The sequence below is a fragment of the Trachypithecus francoisi genome, unplaced genomic scaffold, assembly GCF_009764315.1.
Source record: "Trachypithecus francoisi isolate TF-2019V2 unplaced genomic scaffold, Tfra_2.0 Lachesis_group5, whole genome shotgun sequence".
In the NCBI taxonomy this organism is placed as follows: domain Eukaryota; kingdom Metazoa; phylum Chordata; class Mammalia; order Primates; family Cercopithecidae; genus Trachypithecus; species Trachypithecus francoisi.
Window position 1 is genome coordinate 132,066,390 of NW_022681470.1, and position 22,141 is coordinate 132,088,530.

General features: G+C 53.7%; 1 protein-coding gene across 15 annotated transcripts in view; it reads right to left on the minus strand.

The window, feature by feature from the left end:
* Positions 1–22,141, minus strand: part of MAST3 (microtubule associated serine/threonine kinase 3) — a 56,913-nt gene that overhangs the window by 4,094 nt on the left and 30,678 nt on the right. For 10 of the 15 annotated variants that reach the window (XM_033197037.1, XM_033197036.1, XM_033197030.1 and 7 more), the window contains 16 exons: positions 21,331–21,389; positions 20,839–20,924; positions 18,725–18,933; positions 17,377–17,515; positions 13,084–13,216; positions 12,813–12,978; positions 11,969–12,070; positions 10,099–10,221; positions 8,220–8,329; positions 5,574–5,707; positions 3,896–4,140; positions 3,211–3,438; positions 2,686–2,912; positions 2,049–2,171; positions 876–1,039; positions 305–486 (listed from right to left, as the gene is read on the minus strand). In XM_033197037.1, the coding sequence (XP_033052928.1) occupies positions 305–486; positions 876–1,039; positions 2,049–2,171; positions 2,686–2,912; positions 3,211–3,438; positions 3,896–4,140; positions 5,574–5,707; positions 8,220–8,329; positions 10,099–10,221; positions 11,969–12,070; positions 12,813–12,978; positions 13,084–13,216; positions 17,377–17,515; positions 18,725–18,933; positions 20,839–20,924; positions 21,331–21,389 (2,430 nt within the window). The remainder of the gene's footprint in view (positions 1–304; positions 487–875; positions 1,040–2,048; positions 2,172–2,685; positions 2,913–3,210; positions 3,439–3,895; positions 4,141–5,573; positions 5,708–8,219; positions 8,330–10,098; positions 10,222–11,968; positions 12,071–12,812; positions 12,979–13,083; positions 13,217–17,376; positions 17,516–18,724; positions 18,934–20,838; positions 20,925–21,330; positions 21,390–22,141) is intronic. The other 5 variants (XM_033197042.1, XM_033197031.1, XM_033197041.1 and 2 more) reach the window with 1 other exon arrangement.

Consider the following 22,141-nt stretch of genomic DNA (forward strand, 5'->3'; position numbering starts at 1 on the left):
GTGAGCCTCCGCGCCCAGCCTCTTCTCAGTTTTCCCACCCTCCTGCCTAGTCCCATTTGTCCATGATGTTTCCTCTGCTGGGCACATCCTTCCCTGGCACCTGCACTCATCTCTGAGTACTTCCAGGTTCCCTGCTAGACACCAGGATCCTGGAAGATGTTCCTTCCGGTCACATCTTTCCCTACATCGTGTCATTCCATCCCCCATTCCATCCTCCAAACCCCTTCCTCCCTCCTGGGGCCCACCAGCCCTTGCCCCCAGGGTAGCTGGGGCGGCAGGGGGGTGGGTGGGGGGGTGTACCCACCTGCTGGGACATCAGGGGCTGGGCTTCGGCAGGGAGTGGTGGGGCTGGGGGAGAGGCTGTGGGTGGGCGAGCCAGGGAGGCTCTCGCTGGATGACAGTGAGTGGTGGAGTCCAGAGGAGAAGCTGCGGCTGGTGTGAAGCACGGAGGTCTGCTTGGAGATCTTCTTGAAGAGCGACTTCCGCCTGGGGTAAGAAAATTGGAGGCTTCAGAACCCCTGCTCCTGGCCAGGCATGGTGGTTCACACCTGTAATCCCAGCACTTTCAGAGGTCGAGGCAGATGGATCGTTTAAGGTCAGCAGTTCCAGGCCAGCTTGGCCAACATGGTGAAACCCTGTCTCTACTGAAAATATAAAAATTAGCTGGGCGTGGTGGTGCACGCCCATAGTCCGAGCTACTCAGGGGACTGAGGCAGAAGAGTCGCTTGAACCCCCGAGAGGTAGAGGTTGCAGTGAGCCAAGATCACACCACTGGACTCCAGCCTGGGCAACAGAGCAAGACTCCATCTCAAAAAAAAAAAAAAAAAAAAGAAAAAAAAAAAAGAACCCCTGTCCCCAGGGCCTGCCCCATGTACCGCTCCCTGGTGGCCACTGCCGCGCACCGGTCCTGGGTCTCCCGCCGACGGCTCCGCTTGCTCCTGCGCGCCATGCGGCCCTTGGCCACATTCTTCCGGGCAGGGCCCACCTTGATGGAGGTGTTCTCCAGGGCCGTGGTCCGCAGGGATATCTTGTTGCCGCTCTGTGGGAAGGATGGTGAGGGACTGCCTCTGTGCCTCTCACAGGGCCCAGCACTTGCCAGGCAGCTGCTATGTCCCCTTCACTCTGGGCACCAGATAGGACCCACCACCCTAACATCCATTCATCCAGCCAACCAGTGACCTACCCATTATATCCGGTCAAACAATGACCCAGGGAGCACCACCCCTCCTGCCAAGATCCTTCCCTCTGCAGTCAACGCCCGTTGAAGCCTGCCCTCTTCACTCTCCACCCTCCCGGGGTCTGTCACCCACCTATCTGGTATCCACCCATTAACCACCCCAACATCTCTCCATCCCCCAATCACTCACCCAATGGCTCATGAGTTATTAGGCCAAAGACACCTGCCCACTGTCCGTCTATCCAATGAACCACCCATGCAGCTGCCCACATGAGAGCCCTCTTTTTTTTTTAGAACCAGGGTCTCACTGTCTCCCAGACTGGAGTGCAGTGTGGCACGATCACGGCTCACTATGGCCTCGACTTCCTGGGCCCAAGCGATGCTCCCACCTCAGGCTCCCAAGTGTCTGGGACTACAGGCGTGTGCCACCATGCCCAGCTCATTTTATTTTTTAATTTTTTGCAGAGATGGGGTCTCGCTCTGTTGCCCAGGCTGGTCTCAAAGTCCTGAGCTCAAGTGATCCTCCCACCTCAGCCTCCCAAAGTGCTGGGATTACAGGCGTGTGCCACCACGCCCGGCCCTTCCTCGTGTCTTGAGCCCATCTCCTACCTCCAGGCCTCAGGCCAGAGGGAGGAACAGCTGTGAGGGTACCCAGGGAGAAGGGAGGGCTTCTTGGAGGAGGAGCTCTGAGGGGTGATGTTGGGGGCTGAAGAAGGACATGTATTCTGGGCAGAAGGAAGCGGGTGTGCCAGGCCTGGAGTTGACATTGAATGTAGGGTTGTGTGTCTGGGTGGGGAGAACCACAGGGAACCAAGAACTGTGGCCAAGGGGTGCCAGGGAGCCCTGAGGGTGGGCAGTGGGGGTGCCGCACCTTCAGCAGCAGCTCCACGACGTCCATGTGCACCAGCCCCAGCACCGACTCCCCGTTGATGTGGGTGATGAGGTCCCCGGCCCGCAGGCCAGCCTCCTGGGCGGGGCTTCCATCCTCCACACTCTGGGGACAGACAGGGGAACAGTGGGGTTAATGGCCTGGGCCTCACATCTGGAGACCCCAGCCCAGGCTGGGTCTGCTGTGGGACCCCAGCAAGCTGCTGCCTCTTGTGTTGACTCAGTTTCCCTGATCCTGGGGAATTCCTACTCACCCATCAAAGCCCCAGCTCCTATGCCCCCTCCTCCAGAAAGCCTTCTCTGTCTATTCAGGGAGCAACCGATAAGGAGGGCATGCCCCGACGCCCCTGGGCTGGGGGAGGGAGGATAACATGCCCAGTGCGTCCCCATATGGAGCTGGGAGGTTAATGTCACTTGGGATCTGTGAGCCTCCATCCATCCATCCCGGTCTCTCTCATCCGACCTCCTCCCTACCAACTGACAGGGACCAAGATGAACTCGGTGGCACCAGCTCTGTCTCCCTAATCCTGCCAGGGTCCAAAATGCAGCTCTGAGAAGGGACATGACCGGGCAGAGTCAAACTAGAACCCGGGTCCCTGCCATTCCCACTCGGCACTCACCCAGACGACGTGGTGCACAGTGTAGACGTCGCTATCACCCATGTAGACGCGGATTGCCCGCAGGCTGAAGCCGTACTTCTTGCCGGAGCTGTGGATGACGATGGGGGGCCGCAGGTTGCCACACACGGGGGACGGGTCTCGGCTCGGCGAGGAGTCACGGGACGACGGGTTCGAGGACAGAGAGCGCGGGGACAGGGGGCTCATGAGGGGGCCGCCGCTGCCATCATCTGCAGGGGTTAGGGAGGGGGTCACCCATTTTCCCTCGCAGGTCTCCCCTGGGACCCCCTCTTTCCCACCTGGCCACTTTGCTATTGCTTCAATTTCCCAAGCATGGTCGCCCCATCAGGCCTTTGCACGTGCAGTGCTCTCTACTGGGAACACCGTCCCCCCAGCTCTCCCTGTGTCCTGCTCCTCCTCCCCTCTCCTGGGGCTCATCCCCAGCCTCCCCAACTCAGGATGGGCTCCCACTCTGTAGGTTAAAATGGGTACGGACAGACAAAGGTGAGCGCAGGCCTTGGGCATTACCTGCCGTGATGATGAGGGACAGGGCAGAGACAGAGGCCGACTTGGGCACACGGCCTCCACCGCCGCCACCACTGCCACCGCTGGAGGAGGCTCTGGACTTCTCAGGGGCTGGGTCTCTTGGGGCCCCAAGGCGGCGGCCCCGGCCGGCATCCAGAGGCCTCGGTGTCGAGTGTCGGGCGCCGATGCTATTGCTCCGTAGGCGGGCGTGGCTGAGGGCAGCTGTGTCGGCTAGAGGGTCAGCAGGGTCAGCCGGGAGCCCCTCAAACTCACCACGTGGTCCTAAAGAGACCTTAAGGCCCTTCCTCCCTGGTTGCTATTTACACAGTCCAGCCTCCTGGCCTTTGCTCCTGCAGTTCCCTCGTCCCACACACCATTCCCAAATTATTCTCTATGCAAAAGTCTTCAAGTCCCCTCTTCCAGGAAGCCTTCCTCCACACCCATTTAGACCCTTAGTTCCCCCATCTTGGGAGCTAGGGGTCCCATCCTGACTCTATGAAGCTGGGGGCATTACCCTAGACTGGGGTTCCTTGGAGGCTGGAGGTCTCTTTGGGACCCTGGCTTCTCCTCTCTTAAAGCCTTTGTTGGCTCTGGAGAACTCCTACTCATCCTTGAAAACCCATCTCAAATAGCCCCTCCTCTGGGAAACTTCCATGACATCATCCCTCTTACTCAGGGTCCCACTTACCAGAAAGGCTCGAGGGCTTGGGCATCACTGGGGTGGCTGCTGGGGGTGGGTCAGGCTCCCCTAGAATGAAGACAGGCCTCTTGGGGCCTGCAGGGGCTGGGCCTGCCGCCTCATCCTCTGATGAGAAGGCAAACTTGGGCATTGTGTCCAGGCTGATGGTATTCAGGAGAGATGGGCTGGGACCTCGCTCGGGCTGGGACGAAGATGACTGACAGGAGGATCCAGAGGATGTCCAGGACCTCAGTCTGCAGGAAGGAAGAGCCTGGGTCACCCCTGCCAGGCACCTGCACCCAGTATACTCAGCCACCTTTCATGGCCACATCTTAACTCTCAGTCTGCAGTGAGGGGCAGTTTGCATAGACAAGACGAGTTCCCTCTGTCTGCACTGTCCTCTCTGTTCACCTGGAGACTTCTTATTCACCCTTTTTTTTTTTTTTTTTAAAGACAGGGTCTTGCTCTGTCACCCAGGCTGAAGTGCAGTGGTGCAATCTCAGCTCATTACAACCACTGCCTCCAGGGCTCAAGAGATTCTCCTGCCTCAGCCTCCCAAGTAGCTGGCATTACAGGTGCCTGCCACCACACTGGGCTAATTTTTGTATTTTTAGTAGAGACGGGGTTATACCATATTGGCCAGACTGGTCTTGAATTCCTGAGCTCAAGTGACCTGCCTGCCTTGGGCTCCCAAAGTGCTGGGATTACAGGTATGAGCCACTGTACCTGGCCTCCTATTCAACTTTTAAAACCCAGCTTCCAGGCTGGGTGCAGTGGCTGACACCTGTAATTCCAGCACTTTGGGAGGCTGAGACAGGAGGATTGTTTGAGGCCAGGAGTTTCAGACAGGCCGGGCAACATAAGGAGATTTTATCTCTATAATTTTTTTTTTGAGACAGAGTCTCACTCTGTTGCCCAGGCTGGAATGCAGTGGCATGATCTTGGCTCACTGTAACCTCCGTCTCCCAGGTTCAAGCAATTCTCGTGCCTCAGCCTCCCAAGTAGCTGGGATTACAGGCGTGTATCACTAAGCCCAGCTAATTTTTTTGTATTTTTAGTAGAGACGGGGTTTCACCATGTTGACCAGATTGGTCTTGAACTCCTGACCTCAGGTGATCCATCCACCTCGGCCTCCCAAAGTGTTGGGATTACAGGAGTGAGCCACTGCACCTGGCATACAAAAAATTGTTTAAAAAATTAGCCGGGTGCCGTGGTGCACACCTGTAGTCCCAGTTACTTGAGAGGATCTCTTGAGCCCAGGAGTTTGAGGCTGCAATGAGCTATGATCATGCCACTGCATTCCAGTGTGGGAGACAGAGTGAGAACCAGTCTCTTAAAAAAAGAAAAAAACAAGTCCAGCTTCCAACACCCATCCTCTGGCAGACATTGACTATTTCTGTTGGGTCTGAGCGTTGAAGGATGAACAGGAGTTACTAAGCAAAGGGCATTCTGGACAGAAGGAAAAGTGTGCCTATCAGCATGATGGTGCACAGCTGTTTTATGTTTGAGTTGGTGAGGAACACAGAGTCAAAGGGAGCAAGGTTGTGAGGGACCTGATAGGTTGGTCAATATGTTTGACCCTTTTCTACTTGGCCACTAGGAAGCTCCCTTTGCATCAGAATTTTGTGTCTCTACCTCCCAGCAGGCTTGGAAGCTGGATCTGCCTACACTTCCCCAGGCCACCTACCGGATGTCAGCACTCAGCCGGCGGCCATAGTCCACCTCGCTGCGCTCCCACCCCTCCTCCCGGTCTTCACTGAAGCTCCTTTCAGCGAAGGTAGGAGTGGGCTGGACAGCCAGGAACTCAGAGCTGCTGTAGACCTGGGAGGCAAGACGAAAGAATGTTAAGCCAGGTGCAGTGGCTCATGCCTATAATCCCAGCACTTTCAGAGGCCCAGCCGGGAGGATCACTTGAGCCCAGGAGTTTGAGACCAGCCTGGGCAACACAGCAAAACCCTGTCTCTTGGGAGGCCGAGGCGGGCGGATCACGAGGTCAGGAGATCAAGACCATCCTGGCTAACATGGTGAAACCCCGTCTCTACTAAAAAATACAAAAAAAAAAAAAAAACTAGCCAGGCGAGGTGGCGGGCGCCTGTAGTCCCAGCTACTTGGGAGGCTGAGGCAGGAGAATGGCGTGAACCCGGGAGGCGGAGCTTGCAGTGAGCTGAGATCCGCCACTGCACTCCAGCCCGGGCCACAGAGCGAGACTCCGTCTCAAAAAAAAAAAAAAAAAAAAAAAAACCCTGTCTCAAAAAAAGAAAAAAGAAAAAAAGAAAGAAACCCAAACAAAAAAACCAGTAAAAACAAAGGTGGCAAGAAAGCTGGTTTAGACTGGGTGTGGTGGCTCATGCCTGTAATCCTAGCACTTTGGGAGGCTGAGGTGGGTGGATCACTTGAGGTCAGGCATTCAAGACCAGCCTGGCCAACATGGTGAAAACCCGTCTGTTCTAAAAATACAAAAATTAGCTGGGTGTGGTGGCACATGCCTGTAGTCCCAGCCTCTTGGGAGGGTGAGGCAGGAGAACGGCTTGAACCTGGAAGGCAGAGATTGCAGTGAGCCGGGATCGTGCCACTGCACTCCAGCCTGGGAGATAGAACGAGACTCTGTTTAAAAAAAAAAAAAAAGAAAGAAAGCTGGCTTAGTTGAATGATTCCTATGTGCCAGGTGCTTCAGTATGAGTCACTTCCCTAAATCCTCACTCCCCACATCCCTGAAAGAGCACAGACTTTAGCCCATTGTACAGATGGAAAAACAGGCTCAGGGGCCAGGCTACCAAGCTGCGTTTTTGCTGCTGACTAGAAAGTCCTGCCTGGGGCCCAGGCCTAAAGCAGAGTGGAGCGTTTTTTGATCAAATCATAAACAAAGTAGGGAATGTGAGTTAAGCTCATGAGGTTATAAAATAACACCCAGGGCCAGGCTCAGTGGTTCATGCCTTTAATCCCAGGGCTTTGGGAGGCTGAGGTGGGCAGATTGCTTGAGGACAGGAGTTTGAGACCAGCCTGGCCAACATGGTGAAACCCCGTTGCTACTAAAAATACAAAAATTAGCCGGGTGTGGTGGCGTGCACCTGTATTCCCAGCTACTTGGGAGGCTGAGGCAGGAGAATTGCTTGAACCCAGAAGGTGGAAGTTGCAGTGAGCTGAGATTGCACCATTGCACTCCAGCCTGGGCAAGACAGAAAGACTCCATCTCAATAAATAAATAAATAAGTAAATAAAATAAAATAACACCCAGCATGGCACCTGTATTCACAAAGTGGAATAGACCCAAATGTGCATCAAAGGATGGGTGGATAAACAATGTGTTCCGGCCAGGCATGGTGGCTCAAGCCTGTAATCCCAGCACTTTGGGAGGCCGAGACGGGCGGATCACGAGGTCAGGAGATCGAGACCATCCTGGCTAACACGGTGAAACCCTGACTCTACCAAAAAATACAAAAAACTAGCCGGGCGAGGTGGCAGCGCCTGTAGTCCCAGCTACTCGGGAGGCTGAGGCGGGAGAATGGTATGAACCCGGGAGGCGGAGCTTGCAGTGAGCCGAGATCCAGCCACAGCACTCCAGCCTGGGCAACAGAGCGAGACTCCGTCTCAAAAAAAAAAAAAAAAAGGAAAGAAAAAAATGAAACAAAATGGCTAAAATGGTATATTGTGTTATATATATTTTACCACACTAAAAAAAGATTAAAAAAAACAAGATCGGGTGTGATGCGTCATGCCTGTAATCCCAGTGCTTTAGGAGGCCGAGGTGGGCAGATCATGAGGTCAAGAGTTTGAGACCAGGCTGGCCAACATGGTGAAACCCCATCTCTTCTAAAAATACAAAAAATTTACCAGGTGCGGTGGCTCACGCCTGTAATCCCAGCACTTCGGGAGGCTGAGGCAGGCCGATCATGAGGTCAGGCATTCAAGACCAGCCTGGCCAACATGGTGAAACCCTGTCTGTACTAAAAATACGAAAAATTAGCCAGGCGTGGTGGCAGATGCCTGTAATCCCAGCTACTCGGGAGGCTGAGGCAGGAGAATCGCTTGAACCCAGGAGGCAGAGGTTGCAGTGAGCCGAGACCGCGCCATTGCACTCCAGCCTGGGCAACACAGCGAGACTCAGTCTCAAACGAAACAAAACAATACAAAAAAGCAATACAATTCCTAGCACTTTGGGAGGCCGAGGTGGGAGGAACACTTAAGCCCAGGAGTTTGAGACCAGCCTGGGCAGCATAGCGAGACCCCATCTCTACAGAACAAAACAAAGCAAAACCAAAAAAACAGATATGAAAGCAAACAGACATCATGCAATGTTTCCTGAGCAGTGGCTCCCTCCGGGGCCCAGGCCCACCTTGCTGAACCGGTGGGAGCAGGAGGAGAACTGGGGGATCTCTGTGGATGATTCTTCATCATTGGTTTCGTCGTCCTCGGAGCCCAGGTGGCGGTAACGTTCCGAACGTGCTGTGGGAGGGAGAGGCACGTGCAGCATGCCTGATGCCCAGAGATGATCTCGAGGGCAGTGTGGCGATGTAGGGAGGGCATCTCAGGATAGGGTCACTGCCAGGGCAAAGGCTCTGAGGTAGGACAGTGCCTGGTGTGTTTAAGGACCACAGGAGGCTTGGGGGGCAGAGCAGATATCTGGGGATTAACACCAGCTGTGTCCCTAAAAAGTTGTGGGGCCGGGCGCGGTGGCTTACGACTGTAATCCCAGCACTTTGGGAGGCCAGGGCGGGTGGATCACTTGAGGTCAGGAGTTTGAGACCAGCCTGGCCAACATGGTGAAACCCCATCTCTTACTAAAAATACAAATATTAGCTGGGCGGTAGTGGTACACGCCTGTAAACCCAACTACTTGGGAGGCTGAGGCAGGAGAATCGCTTGAGCCTGGGAGGCGGAGGTTGTGGTGAGTCGAAATCGCACCATTGCACTCCAGCCTGGGTGACAGAGCGAGACTCCGTCTCAAAAAATAAATAATTAAAAAGTTGTGGGACCAATTAGCCAAGTGTGGTGGCAGGCACCTGTAATCCCAGCTACTCGGGAGGCTGAGGCAGATAATTGCTTGAACCCGGGAGGGAGAGGTTTCAGTGAGCTGAGATCGCACCACTGTGCTCCAGCCTGGGTGACAGAGCGAGACTCTGTCTCAAAAAAAAAAAAAAGCTGTGGGACCAGGGGTGGGAATTCCTATTTCTGAGCTTCAGTGATTCCTTTAGATGGGTCACACAGAATTAAGTAAAATTGTGCATCTCTTTTTTTTTTTTGCTTTTTTGAGGCAGAGTTTTGCTCTTGTTGCCCAGGCTGGAGTGCAATGGCACCATCTCAGCTCACTACAACCTCCACTGCCCGGGTTCAAGCAATTCTCGTGCCTTAGCCTCCCAAATAGCTGGGATTACAGGTGCCCGCCACCATGCCTGCCTAATTTTTTGTATTTTTAGTAGAGATGGAGTTTCTCCATGTTGGTCAGGCTGGTCTTGAACTCCTGACCTCAGGTGATCTGCCCACCTTGACCTCCCAAAGTGCTGGGATTAAAGGCTTGAGCCACCGCACCTGGCCAAAATTGTGCATCTCAAACATAAAGGATGTTCCTCGTTTTACAGAAGAGGAAACAGAAGCTCAGAGAAGACCTCTGACATGAAGCAAGTTCTGAAGCAGGTGCTGGACACTGAAGGGCAGGGCCACCAAGTGGGGAGAGACAGTCATTCCTCAGAGCTCACCTACAGCGCCCCTGCAGGGCAGGGCCACCAAGTGGGGAGAGACAGTCATTCCTCAGAGCTCACCTACAGCGCCCCTGCAGGGCAGGGCCACCAAGTGGGGAGAGACAGTCATTCCTCAGAGCTCACCTACAGCGCCCCTGCAGGGACGCCTCCACTAAAGCTGCACTAGGCGCCCTACCCTCCTGGGTAACAGATGGGGCCCCATGCCTGGTCAGGGACGGACACCCAGGAGGCCCAATTTGCTGGGGAACCCCAGACAAGGGTCTGCCACACTTGGTGCCTTGGTTTCTTCTTCTGAAGCCTGAGGGATGCTGTGGCCTCCTGAGCTCAGACGCACAAGAAATCCACCCAGGGGGCGGCCGACACACGCCCTAGATTCTTGGAAGGCTCAGGAAGTCGGAAGCTCCAGGCCTAGGGTGAGGTGCCAAGCTCGGGTGGAACGCCTGGCACACAGCCCTCTGCACCCAGGGATTGAGGGATGGCAGAGCCCCCCACCCCCGCCGGGGGACCCCTCCTTACTGTCAAAGTAGCTGGTATCGTCCTCGGCTTCGAGCTGGGGCACGAACTCGGCTTTGTGTCGGAGAAGCCCTGCCCAGTCCAGGGCCAGGAAAAAGGGGTGCTGCTTCACTTCATGGGTGCCACCTGCAGATATGCCCAGCTGAGCCCTGCGGGTCCTCACCTCACCTGCCACAGGATGCCCACCACCCCTCACTGCCGATGCTGGACACAGGATGGGGACAACACAGAACCAGAAAAATGGGCTGGGCACAGTGGCTCACGCCTATAATCCCAGCACTTTGGGAGGCCAAGAAGGGAGGATCACCTGAGGTCAGGAGTTCAAGACCAGCCTGGCCAACATGGCAAAACCCCATCTCTACTAAAAATACAAAAATTAGCCGGGTGTGGTGGAGGGTGCCTGTATTCCCAGCTACTCGGGAGGCTGAGGCAAGAGAATCGCTTCAACCTGGGAGGTGGAGATTGCAGCAATGAGCCAAGATAGCACCACTGCACTCCAACCTGGGCAACAAAGCGAGACTCCATCTCAAAAAATAACAACAACAACAGAAAAAAACAAAGAAAATAAAAGAAAAAAAAGAACCAGAAAAATGGGAACAAAAATCCGCTGTCATTTACGAGCCTGGAGAGGGACCAAGTTGGGATTCAGACTCAGGCCAGCAGCCAAGCATGGTGGCTCATGCCTGTGATGCCAGTACTTTGGGAGGCTGAGGCGGGCAGATCACTTGAGGTCAGGAGTTTGAGACCAGCCCGGGAAACATGGTGAAATCTCGTCTCTACCAAAAGTACAAAAATTAGCCGGGCATGATGGCACATGCCTATGGTTCCAGCTACTCGGGAGGCTGAGGTAGGAGGATCACTTGAGCCTGGGAGGCGGAGGTTGCAGTGAGCCAAGATTGTGCAACTCCACTCCAGCCTGGGTGACAGAGTGAGATCTAATCTCAGAAAAATAAAAAAATAAATGGCCGGGCACGGTGGCTCAAGCCTGTAATCCCAGCACTTTGGGAGGCCGAGACGGGCAGATCATGAGGTCAGGAGATCGAGACCACCCTGGCTAACACGGTGAAACCCCATCTCTACTAAAAAAAAATACAAAAATCTAGCCAGGCGAGGTGGCGGGCGCCTGTAGTCCCAGCTACTCCAGAGGCTGAGGCAGGAGAATGGCGTAAACCCGGGAGGCGGAGCTTGCAGTGACTGAGATCCGGCCACTGCACTCCAGCCCGGGCTACAGAGCGAGACTCCGTCTCAAAAAATAAAAAAAATAAAAAAAATAAAAAAAATAAAAAAGCACCCAGGCTGCCCAGGTTCCAAAGATTCTGCACTTCTCTCTGCCCCCATCTGGGACCACACCACCTAGAGAAAGCCCAGAGCCTTACGAGGGCCTCCTTCCTGGGCTTCTCCCGCTTGTTTCTGCTCCACGGAGCAGGTGATGATCCCCAACCTTGGACTCAACCATCTCCCATAGCGAAGCTTCAGTGATGAACAGGAGCCACAGTGGCCACGTGATGGGTGGCTGCATGAGTCTCAAAAGGTCCCTTAATGATTAACCAGGTGGCTGGGAAAACTGGGACAGTGGGATCATCCGGGTTGGGCCTTTGACACAGGTCCTGGTGACTTCACAGCCTCACATACTTATTCAGGCTCAGTGCTCCTTGTGGGCACCAGACTCAGCTACTTTCTATTCTTTCCAAGGTCTTCTGATAGTTCCTGGAGACCTCCTGTGCACCCTTCAAAACCCCAGCTGCAAACCCCCTCCTCCATGCAGCTTCCCAAGTAGAACTCTTGTCTATCCCAGGCACTATCCCTCCCCCTGTTTCCTGGGTCCCAGGGCCTGAAGGAGCCACCCACCTGGGTTCTCCCCCACACTACATACCAGTGCCCAGACGGTCCAGTGGGCTCTGCCGGAGCAACCTGGTGATGAGGTCCTGGGCGTCCGCTGGAAGGGCCTCATCTCCCTCTGGCCACATGATCTCATCTAAAATGAGGGAGGGAGGGAGGGAGAAAGCAGGGGTACCCCTTTCTAGTACCATCCACCATTTCCCCTCACTTCACTGTACTCCAAGCCACTGGCCTCCTCTGCCCCTTCAACGTGCCAGGCTCGGTACCCACTGACAGCCTTTGCCATGGCTGTGCCCTGTGCTCAGAGCCACCTTTCCCTTTTCTGTCTCTATGGCTTCCTCTCATTCTCAGGTTCTTGCAGGTCTCTGCTCACATGTCACTTCTTTTTTTTTTTTTATTTTTTGAGATGGAGTCTTGCTCTGTCGCCCAGGCTGGAGTGCAGTGGCACAATCTCAGCTCACTGCAACCTCCACCTCCTGGGTTCACGTGATTCTCTTGCCTCAGCCTCCCCAGTAGCTGGGATTACAGGTGCCCGCCACCACGCTCGGCTAATTTTTGTACTTTTAGTAGAGATGGGGTTTCATGTTGTCCAGGTCTTGAACTCCTGGCCTTATATGATCCTCCCGCCTCAGCCTCCCAAAGTGCTGGAATTACAGGTGTGAGCCACCATGCCCAGCCTCACATGTCATTTCAGTGAAGACTCCATGACCCCATAATTAATCCAGCCATCCGTCTCACTCAGCATCCTGCCGCCTCCCCACCTGGCATCCAACTCCCTCCCGTCTTCCTGCTTCTGTCCCTGACATGCGGGTGGAGGACCACTGCCCAGAGCTCTGGTGGGGCTGCAGCTCAAACCCGGGCCCATGGAGGAAACGCACCGCTGACCACCTGACCGAAGAGTTCCTCGGGGGTGTCTCCAAAGAAAGGCACGCAGCCCACCAGAAACTCATAGAGGACGACGCCCATGGCCCACCAGTCCACTGGCTTCCCATAGCCCTGGCGGAAGATCACCTCGGGGGCTATGTACTCCGGTGTTCCACACACCTAGGCCAGGCAGAATGGGGAAACTGAGACCAGCCCCCAGCCCAAGAGAGGCCCCAGGAGAGAGGAGGCAGCGTCCCAGGGCTTCCCACCCACCTGCCCGCCCACCTGCTTGTCTATGAACTCTCGGGCGTCCTTCTCGATGTGGCCCTCGTAGAGGTTGGTGGCCATGCTCATGAGGCCGATCTTGGACAGGCCAAAGTCCGTGAGCTTGATGTGGCCAAGCGAGGTGATGAGCAGGCTGTGGGCAGGCAAGGGGTGTGCTCAGGGCTGGGGAGCCGGGGTGCCTGGCCACTCCTTCTGCCCTAGACCTTGGCTCCACCTGAGATGGGCGGAGCTCTGCCTCCAACTCCTGGGCCCTAGGGATCCTCCTGCTCAGTCTCCCAAGTAGCTGGAACTACAGATGCACACCACCACACTCAGCTGGGTTTTTTTTTTTTTTTTTGTAGATATGAGGTCTTGCTATGTTGCCCAGGCTAGTCTTGAATTGCTGGCCTCAAGCAGTTCTCTTTTTTGTTTATTTTTTTTTTATTATTTTATTTTATTTTATTTTATTTTAATTTTTTTTTCAAGCAGTTCTCTCACCTTTGAAAGTGCTGGCATGACAGGTGTGAGCCAGCATGCCTGGTCTCTACTGTGTGTGTGTATATGTGTATGTGTATATATGTATGTGTGTGTGTGTGTGTGTGTGTGTGTATATATATTATTTTTTTAAAGACATAATTTTGCTGTCGCCCAGGCTGGAGTGCAGTGGCACGATCTCAGCTCACTGCACCCTCCATCTCCTGGGTACAAGCGATTCTTCTGCCTCAGCCTCTTGAGTAGCTAAGGTTACAGACACATGCCACCACACCCGGCTAGCCACTATATATTTTTGTTCATGCATCCATTATCTTAACAAACTAAACACTCTGTAAGCAACTACTGTTTATGTCCCCTATTGAAAAATGAACATATCTCGAGCTCCTGATGTATACAAAAGCATTTCTATGCACTTTGTGAATGAATGCATTTTCTTTTTTGGATACAGGGTCTGTCACCTAGCCTGGAAGTGCAGTGGCACAATTGCAGCTCACTGCAGCCTCAGCCTCCCAGCTCAATCAATTCTCCTGCCTCAGCCTCCTGAGTAGCTGAGACAACAGGCACATGCCACCATGCCTGGCTAGTTGTTCCAAGTCTTGCTTGGTCACCCAGACAGGAGTGCAATGGCACGACCTCGGCTCACTGCAACCTCCACCTCCCAAGTTCAAGTGATTCTCCTGTCTCAGCCTCCCGAGTAGCTGGGATTACAGGCACCCACCATCATGCCTGGCTAATTTTTGTATTTTTGTAGAGACAGGGTTTCACCATATTGGCCAGGCTGGTCTTGAACTCCTGACCTCAGGTGATGCGCCCACCTCAGCCTTCTGAAGTGTTGGTATTACAGGCATGAGCCACCGGGCCCGGCTGCCAGGTTAGTTTTTACAATTTTTTTGTACAGATGGGGTCTCACTATGTTGCCTAGACTTGTCTCAAAATCCTGGGCTTGGCCGGGCACAGTGGCTCATGCCTGTAATCCCAGCACTTTGGGAGGCCAAGGCGGGTGGATCACGAGGTCATGAGATCGAGATCATCCTAGCTAACACGGTGAAATCCCGTCTCTACTAAAAATACAAAAAATTAGCCAGGTGTGGTGGCGGGCGCCTGTAGTCCCAGCTAATTTGGAGGCTGAGGTGGGAGAATGGCGTGAACCCGGGAGGCAGAGCTTGCAGTGAGCCGAGATTGCTCCACTGCATTCCAGCCTGGGCGACAAAGCGAGACTCCATCTCAAAAAAATAACAAATAAATAAAATCCTGGGCTCAAGCAGTGCTGCTGCCTCAGCCTCCCAAAGTGTTGGAATTACAGGCATGAGACACAGCACTCAGCCTGAATGATTTTTTTTTTTTTTTTTTTTTGAGACAGAGTTTCACTCTTGTTGCCCAGGCTGGAGTGCAATGGTGCAATCTCAGCTCACCGCAACCTCTGCCTCCCGGGTTCAAGCAATTCACCTGCCTCAGCCTCCCGAGTAGCTGGGATTACAGCCATGCACCACCATGCCTGGCTAATTTTGTATTTTTAGTCGAGGCAGGGTTTCTCCATGTTGGTCAGGCTGATTTTGAACTCCTGACCTCAGGTGATCTGCCTGCCTCAGCCTCTCAAAGTGCTGGGATTACAGGCGTGAGCCACCGTGCCTGGAGAGGGAACTCATTTTTAAAACTCTTGTGCATGTACAGTATACACTGCTATTTAGGTTTTCCTGTGGACTTAAATATATAAATGTTTCACTACACACAGAGTCTTATTCACCAGCTGTATGAAGTCACATTTCCGTGCACCTTCTGGGTGCATCTGCTACTTAAAAATACATTCCAGAGAATTCACTGTGTATAACCATCATTTAATGAACTATGTAGTCAGTACCTTCTGTTTGCCCCAGCTCTGTAAAGAAACAATTCTGGGCCAGGGGTGCTGGCTCACGCCTGTAATCCCAGCACTTTGGAAGGCCGAGGCAGGTGAATTACCTGAGACCAGGAGTTCGAGACCAGCCTGACCAACATGGCAAAACCCCGTCTCTACTAGAAATACAAAATTAGGCCAGGCACGGTGGCTCACGACTGTAATCCCAGCACTTTGGGAGGCCAAGGCTGGCAGATCACAAGGTCAGGAGATCCAGACCATCCTGGCCAACATGGTGAAACCCTGTCACTACTAAAAATGCAAAAATTAGCTGGGCCTGGTGGCGCATGCCTGTAATCCCAGCTACTTGGAAGGCTGAGGCAGGAGAATCGCTTGAACCAGGGAGTCTGAGGTTGCAGTGAGCCGAGATCACACCACTGCACTCCAACCTAGTGACAGAGCAAGACTCCGTCTCAAAAAAAAAAAGAAATTAGTGGGTGTGGTGGCACATGCCTGTAATCCCAGCTACTCGGGAGGCTGAGGCAGGAATACTGCTTGAACCTGGAAGGTGGAGGTTGCGGTGAGCCGAGATTGTGCCAACGTACTCCAGTCTGGGCGACAGAGACTGACCCCATCTCAAAAAAAAAAAAAAAAAAAAAAGATAAAGTGTTCTGGGCCAGGTACACAGTCATTGCCTAACAACTGTTCTTCTGCCTATTTTGTACACACCTGGTGTCTAACAAGTACCTGCCAACCAAGAAAATGTGATATAGAAACCCAACATTAGTGTCTAAGGAGTTATTCATATTTGAGTTCCTTAGAGCATTGAGCACAGGCCCAGGTATACAGCAGGTGCCAAATACATGTCTGTTTTCTAAGCCACTTGCCAACTGCAAAATGCCCTGAAAACATGCAAGGCGCTGCTTTTTTCAGATGGAGTCTCGCTCTGTCACCTAAGCTGGGGTGCAGTGGCACAATCTTGGCTCATCGCAACCTCCGCCTCCTGGGTTCAAGCAATTCCCCTGTCTCAGCCTCCCAAGCAGCTGGGACTACAGGTGCGCACTACCATTCCCAGCTAATTTTCGTATTTTTAGTAGAGACAAGGTTTAACTATGTTGGCCAGGCTGGTCTTGAACTCCTGACCTCAGGTGATCGTCCCGCCTCGGCCTCCCAAAGTGCTGGGATTACAGGTATGAGCTGCTAAGCCTGGGCTACATGCCACATATGTATGTGAGAAACGTCAGTTCTTGCCTCATATCTCGAGGACACTTGATAAACGGGCATTCCTTTTCCCTGTACACAGGAGGCACTCAATAAATGCAGAGGAGAAAATCATACAGGGGTTTCAAAGCAGGTGGCCCTGTGTCTCCCACTTGCCCATAGAGGGTCTGCCATGCAGTAGGTGCTTACTACATACTAGAATAAAATAAACATCCTAAGGCTCTCAGTAAACACGTTCTCTTCCTTGCTTTCCTGCACTAATATACAGCAGGTGCTCAAGACATGCATGGTCACTGTCTTTACATCTAAGGTCTTGCAAATTGCATAATTCTGTTCTGTGTATGTAGCTGGTGTCTTATAATCTTATAAGTGCATGTTCTCTCCCCTTGTGCTGCAGCAACTCTGGGTGCGCAGCCCCTTCTCCTATATACAGTGTGTGCATCCTAAGTGCACATCTTCTCCCCTTGATTGGCAGCACCTCCATAAGTGCACCGGCCTTCCCCTGCATACAGCAGACGCCTATTAAGTGTCTGCTCTCCTCTCCTCTGTACACACAAGATGTTCATCATGCGCTCATTCCCTGCCTTCTTGTCAGGAGGTGCCAAAAGAGCTCAGGCGGATGGGGCTTCCAAAGGGTCCCGGGATCCACGTCAGAGGCTCCGCCCCTGATCCTCTCTGGCCCCGCCGTGATCTGCTCTGGCCCCGCCCAGATCCTCTCTGGCCCCGCCCTCCCCGAGGCCCCACTCAATGCTAGCTCAGCTCACTTGTCTGGTTTGAGGTCACGGTGCACGATGCCGTAGTTGTGCAGGTACTCAAGCGCCAACACCGTCTCGGCGAAGTACAGGCGGGCCATGTCCACGGGCAGCGGGCCCATGTTCTTCAAGAGCGTGGCGCAGTCGCCGCCTGGGAGAGGGGCGGATGTAGCCATGAGGCCTGGGCCAGCGCCTCGCCGCCGCCCCCCGCCGCCCCGCCCCCAGATTATGCCCAGTGGCTACGCATCCTCCGTCCCCAGTTTGTTCTGTCTCAGCGGGGAGGGTCGGGGAAGAGGGAAGGGGCGGACCCCACCTTCATTTATTTTTTATTATTTATTTATTTATTTATTTATTTATTTTTTGAGATGGAGTCTCGCTCTGTCGCCCAGGCAGGAGTGCAGTGGCGCGATCTCGGCTCACCGCAACCTCCGTCTCCCGGGTTCAAGCGACTCTCCTCTCCCAGCCTCCAGAGTAGCTGGGATTACAGGCGCACACTACCACACCCAGCTAATTTTTATATTCTTAGTAGAGACGGGGTTTCACTATGTTGGCCAGGATGGTCTTGATCTCTCGACCTCGTGATCCACTTGCCTTGGCCTCCCAAAGTGCTGAGATTACAGGCGTGAGCCACCACGCCCAGCCTAGTTTTTAAATTTTTATTTATTTTATTGAGACAGAGTCTCACTCTGTAGCCCAGGCTAGAGTGCAGTGGTACAGTGTCGGCTCACTGCAACCTCTGCCTCCAGAGTTCAAGCGAATCTCCTGCTTCAGCCTTCCGAGTAGCTGGGACTATAGGCGTGAACAGGGGTTTCGCCATGTTGCTCAGGCTTGTCTCGAAGTCCTGACCCCAAGGGATCAGCTTACTTCGGCCTCCCAAAGTGCTGGGACTACAGGCGTGAGCCAGCGTGCCAAGCTGAGACCCTGCCTTCTGATTCTCCCCAGCAGGGCAACAATTACTGCATGGTCTCTTCCCCTGTACACAGCTGGTGCTTCCTAAGTGCAGGTTTGCTCTCTCGCCTGGGAGTACTTTGGTAATAGTGCTTTACCTGCCTGAACCATGCATCTCCCTGCCTTCACTTCTGGCCTCCAGGCCTCTGCCCATCAGTTCCCCGAACCTAGGATGGCCGCCCTCCTCATGCCTCCAGGGTCCCATCCTCACACACTCCTGTCTGGGCTCCCCCAGCCCTGAACCCCCATCACTGGGCTCCCTACCCCAGACTGGGGTTCCTGAGGGTCCCCCAAAGCAGAGTGAGACCTCATAGAGGACAGAACAGACCTCAACTTGGTCTAAAAATTTTTTCCCAGGCATGGAGGGGTGAGCTCCCCATCGCTGGAGGCATGCAAGCCCCAGTGACCGTACCTTCCACGTATTCCATGACCATACACAGGTGGCGCCGGGTCTCAAAGGAGCAGAACATGCTGACCACAAAGGGATTCTCGGCAAAGGTGAGAATGTCACGTTCCACAAAGACCTGCTGGATCTGGTTACGCAGGATCAAGTTCTGTTTGTTGATCTTCTTGATGGCAAAGCGCTGCCGCGTGTCACGGTGCCGCACCAGGTAGACAGCCCTGGGGACAGGGGGCCAGGCTTGCTGGGACCAGAGATCGAGGCCCCAGCAGGCACTGCAGTTCAGCTTGAGCCCAGATCCCAACCTGCCTGGCCTTTGCCTGTGCTATGCCCTCTGCCTGGGCCACCCTTTCTTCTTACCTGGTCTCCCTCCCAGAGCAGCCATCCTTGGGTTTAAGCTGCCATTGCTGGGGGTCATATAAATGGGCTGCACATGGCCCTTGTATATTGGCCTCTAGGCTGTATGTTTCTTTTATTTTTAGTTTATCTTATTTTACATTTTTAGAGATAGCGCCTCACTCTGTTGCCCAGGCTGGAGCGCAGTCATGAGATCATGGCTCACTATAGTCTTGACCACCCGCCCCGCCCAGGCTCAAATGATCCTCCCACATCAGAAGCCTGGCTAATGTTTACATGTTTTGTAAAGATGGTATCTTGCTATGTTGCGGAGGCTAGTCTCAAACTCCTGGCCTCAAGTGACCTTCCCACCTCGGCCTCCCAAAGTGCTGGGATTATAGGTGAGAGCCACTGCACCTGGCTGCTTGTGTCTTTCTTTCTTTCTCTCTTTCTTTTTCTCTCTCTCTTTCTCTCTTTCTTTCTTTTTAGACGGTCTCACTCTGTCACCCAGGCTGGAGTGCAGTGGGGCGATCTCGGCTCACTGCAACCTCTGCCTCCTGGGTTCAGGTGATCCTCCAACTTCAGCCTCCCAAGTAGCTGGAATTACAGGCATGTGCCATTATGCCCAGCTAATTATTTTATTTTTAGTAGAGATGGGGTTTTGCCATGTTACCCAGGCTGATCTCAAACTCCTAGCCTCAAGCGATCCTCCTACCTCGGCCTCCCAAAGTGCCTCCGCACCCAGTCCAGCTCTTTTTTTTTTTTTTTTTTGAGACGGAGTCTCGCTCTGTCGCCCAGGCTGGAGTGCAGTGGCCAGATCTCAGCTCACTGCAAGCTCCGCCTCCCGTTTTACGCCATTCTCTCGCCTCAGCCTCCCGAGTAGCTGGGACTACAGGCGCCCGCCATCTCGCCCGCTAATTTTGTATTTTTTTTAGTAAGACGGGGTTTCACCGTGTTAGCCAGGATGGTCTCGATCTCCTGACCTCGTGATCCGCCCGTCTCGGCCTCCCAAAGTGCTGGGATTACAGGCTTGAGCCACCGCGCCCGGCCTCCAGCTCTTTTAAAAGCCTGCTAGCACCAAGCTCAAATTTTATACATCCATTTGTTTTACACATAGCCCAAATAAGCAAAATTTTAGCCACTGAGAGCCTGTTTGCTTTGCAGACTCATGAAACTGCACCCACTATCTCTGAGTCATGAATAAGATGAACTTTATGGATTTCAAGACCCTAAGCTGCTACTGCCCTGCAGGACTCTGACCCAGAGATTCAATGCCTGTGCTGTTGAACAACATCACTTAGACACGTAAGCCCTCTCGCTGATTCCCCTCTCCCCGGGGAGTTCCCTTGCCGGCCTCTCCCTCTCAATGGTGACTCCTGGAACCTCAGCCTCCAAAGGCTCATGCTGTGCGGATCTTCCCTTGTATGCAAGCCTGCCATTCAAAGCAGCACCTAAATAAAACCCACTGCGTGCTACTCCCACTGGGTGGGCATCTATTTCCTTGATCAGCCCCCAAGCTCCTAGAATGCCCTACACCTGGGGCAGGTAAAGGCCTGGCTCGTGGACAGAGCACACGTGATTAAGGCCTGGCTCGTAGAGCACACGTGAGGCTGTAACCTCACTATGGCATGTCTCCACTTCCCCCTCCAGGCCTCAGGTGCTCTCTCTGCCAATTCAGGGGTGAATGTGTGAGCCCTGCTAGGGTGGGAGGGGGACGCAGGAGCTGCCTGGGCCTCAACCATCCCCTCAGGCATCTGTGAAATGGGTTTATGCAGGACTCAGGGACTCACCCATAGGCTCCGTTGCTAATGAGTTTGATGGTCTCGAAGTCGCTTTCGCATGGCTTCCTCCGTGACTGGCCAACCAGGGCGCGGCTCTGCAGGACAGGAAGGGCTCAGGGTCCCGTCCCACTGCAGAGCTGGCCAGGCTTCTCCCGGCCCCAATCCCAAACCACTGGTCCTGGTGCCCAATGCTACCTCCTCCCCTGTCCAAACTTCTCCAACTCAGCTTCTAACTTTCTGTACTTTTTTGCTCACAGCTGTGCCCTCCTCCTGGAAAACTCTTATACGTCCTGCAAAACTCACCTTTCCGGTGCCCCTCCAGCACTGCCCCCACCCAACTTCCAAGGCATGGCAGTCCCACATACTGTCACCTTGCCTCCAAAGTCACCGATGCTAATTAAGCTACATGCAAGACCTTGGCAAACCCTGCCCTTTTTGTGGGTGCCTGGTCCACTCTGGAAAGAACAAGATGGGCGGGAGCCCCCAGCCTCTGCTACTCACCTCCGGGGACTCAGGTGCTGGGGGCTGTTCTTCTTCAAGGTGACTCAGTGGCACCATCTCTGCAAGATGAGGGAGGAGCCTCAGCTGGAGCCTCCCCGCCTCACCCTGCATCACCCAGCAATTTCCTGAGGCCTCTAGATTTCTCACCCCAGGCTGGGGATGCGGTGCCTCCTCTTACCAGCTCCCATGACACTGTCATGAAGCCACACCGGGGAGGCTGGATGAAGCAATGACTGAGGAACCTTCTAGAAGGGCCAGTGGGCTGCCCTGGCTCTGAAGTGCTCAGTTATGATCAAACTCAGGCTCTGAGCCTTGAGCCTGTGAACACGGAATGTGACGCAGGCCCCCTGGGTGTCAGCTCCTAACATCTTCCTCAGCTCAGGATGCAGCCCAGGTGGAGGGTCCAATAAATTCTTGCCCCAGGCCTTGGCAGAGGGGCAGCCCCTAGCGAATGCCTGGCAAACATGGTCCAGTCACAGACTACATGTGATCTGGCCTTAGGTACACCTGGGTTTTATTCCCTGCTCAGCCTTATCTGCCTGGAGCCTCAGTTTCCCCAGTTTTATTTTTTATTAGTATGATTATTTAATTTAATTAATTTATTTATTAGAGATGGAGTCTCGCTCTGTCACCCAGGCTGGAGTGCAGTGGTGTGATCTCGGCTCACTGCAACCTCCGCCTCTTGGGTTCAAGTGATTCTCCTGTCTCAGCCTCCCAAGTTGATGGGATTACAGGTGTGTGCCACCACGCCCAGCTAATTTTATATTTATATTTTTATTTTTTTGAGACAAAGTCTCGCCCTGTCACCCAG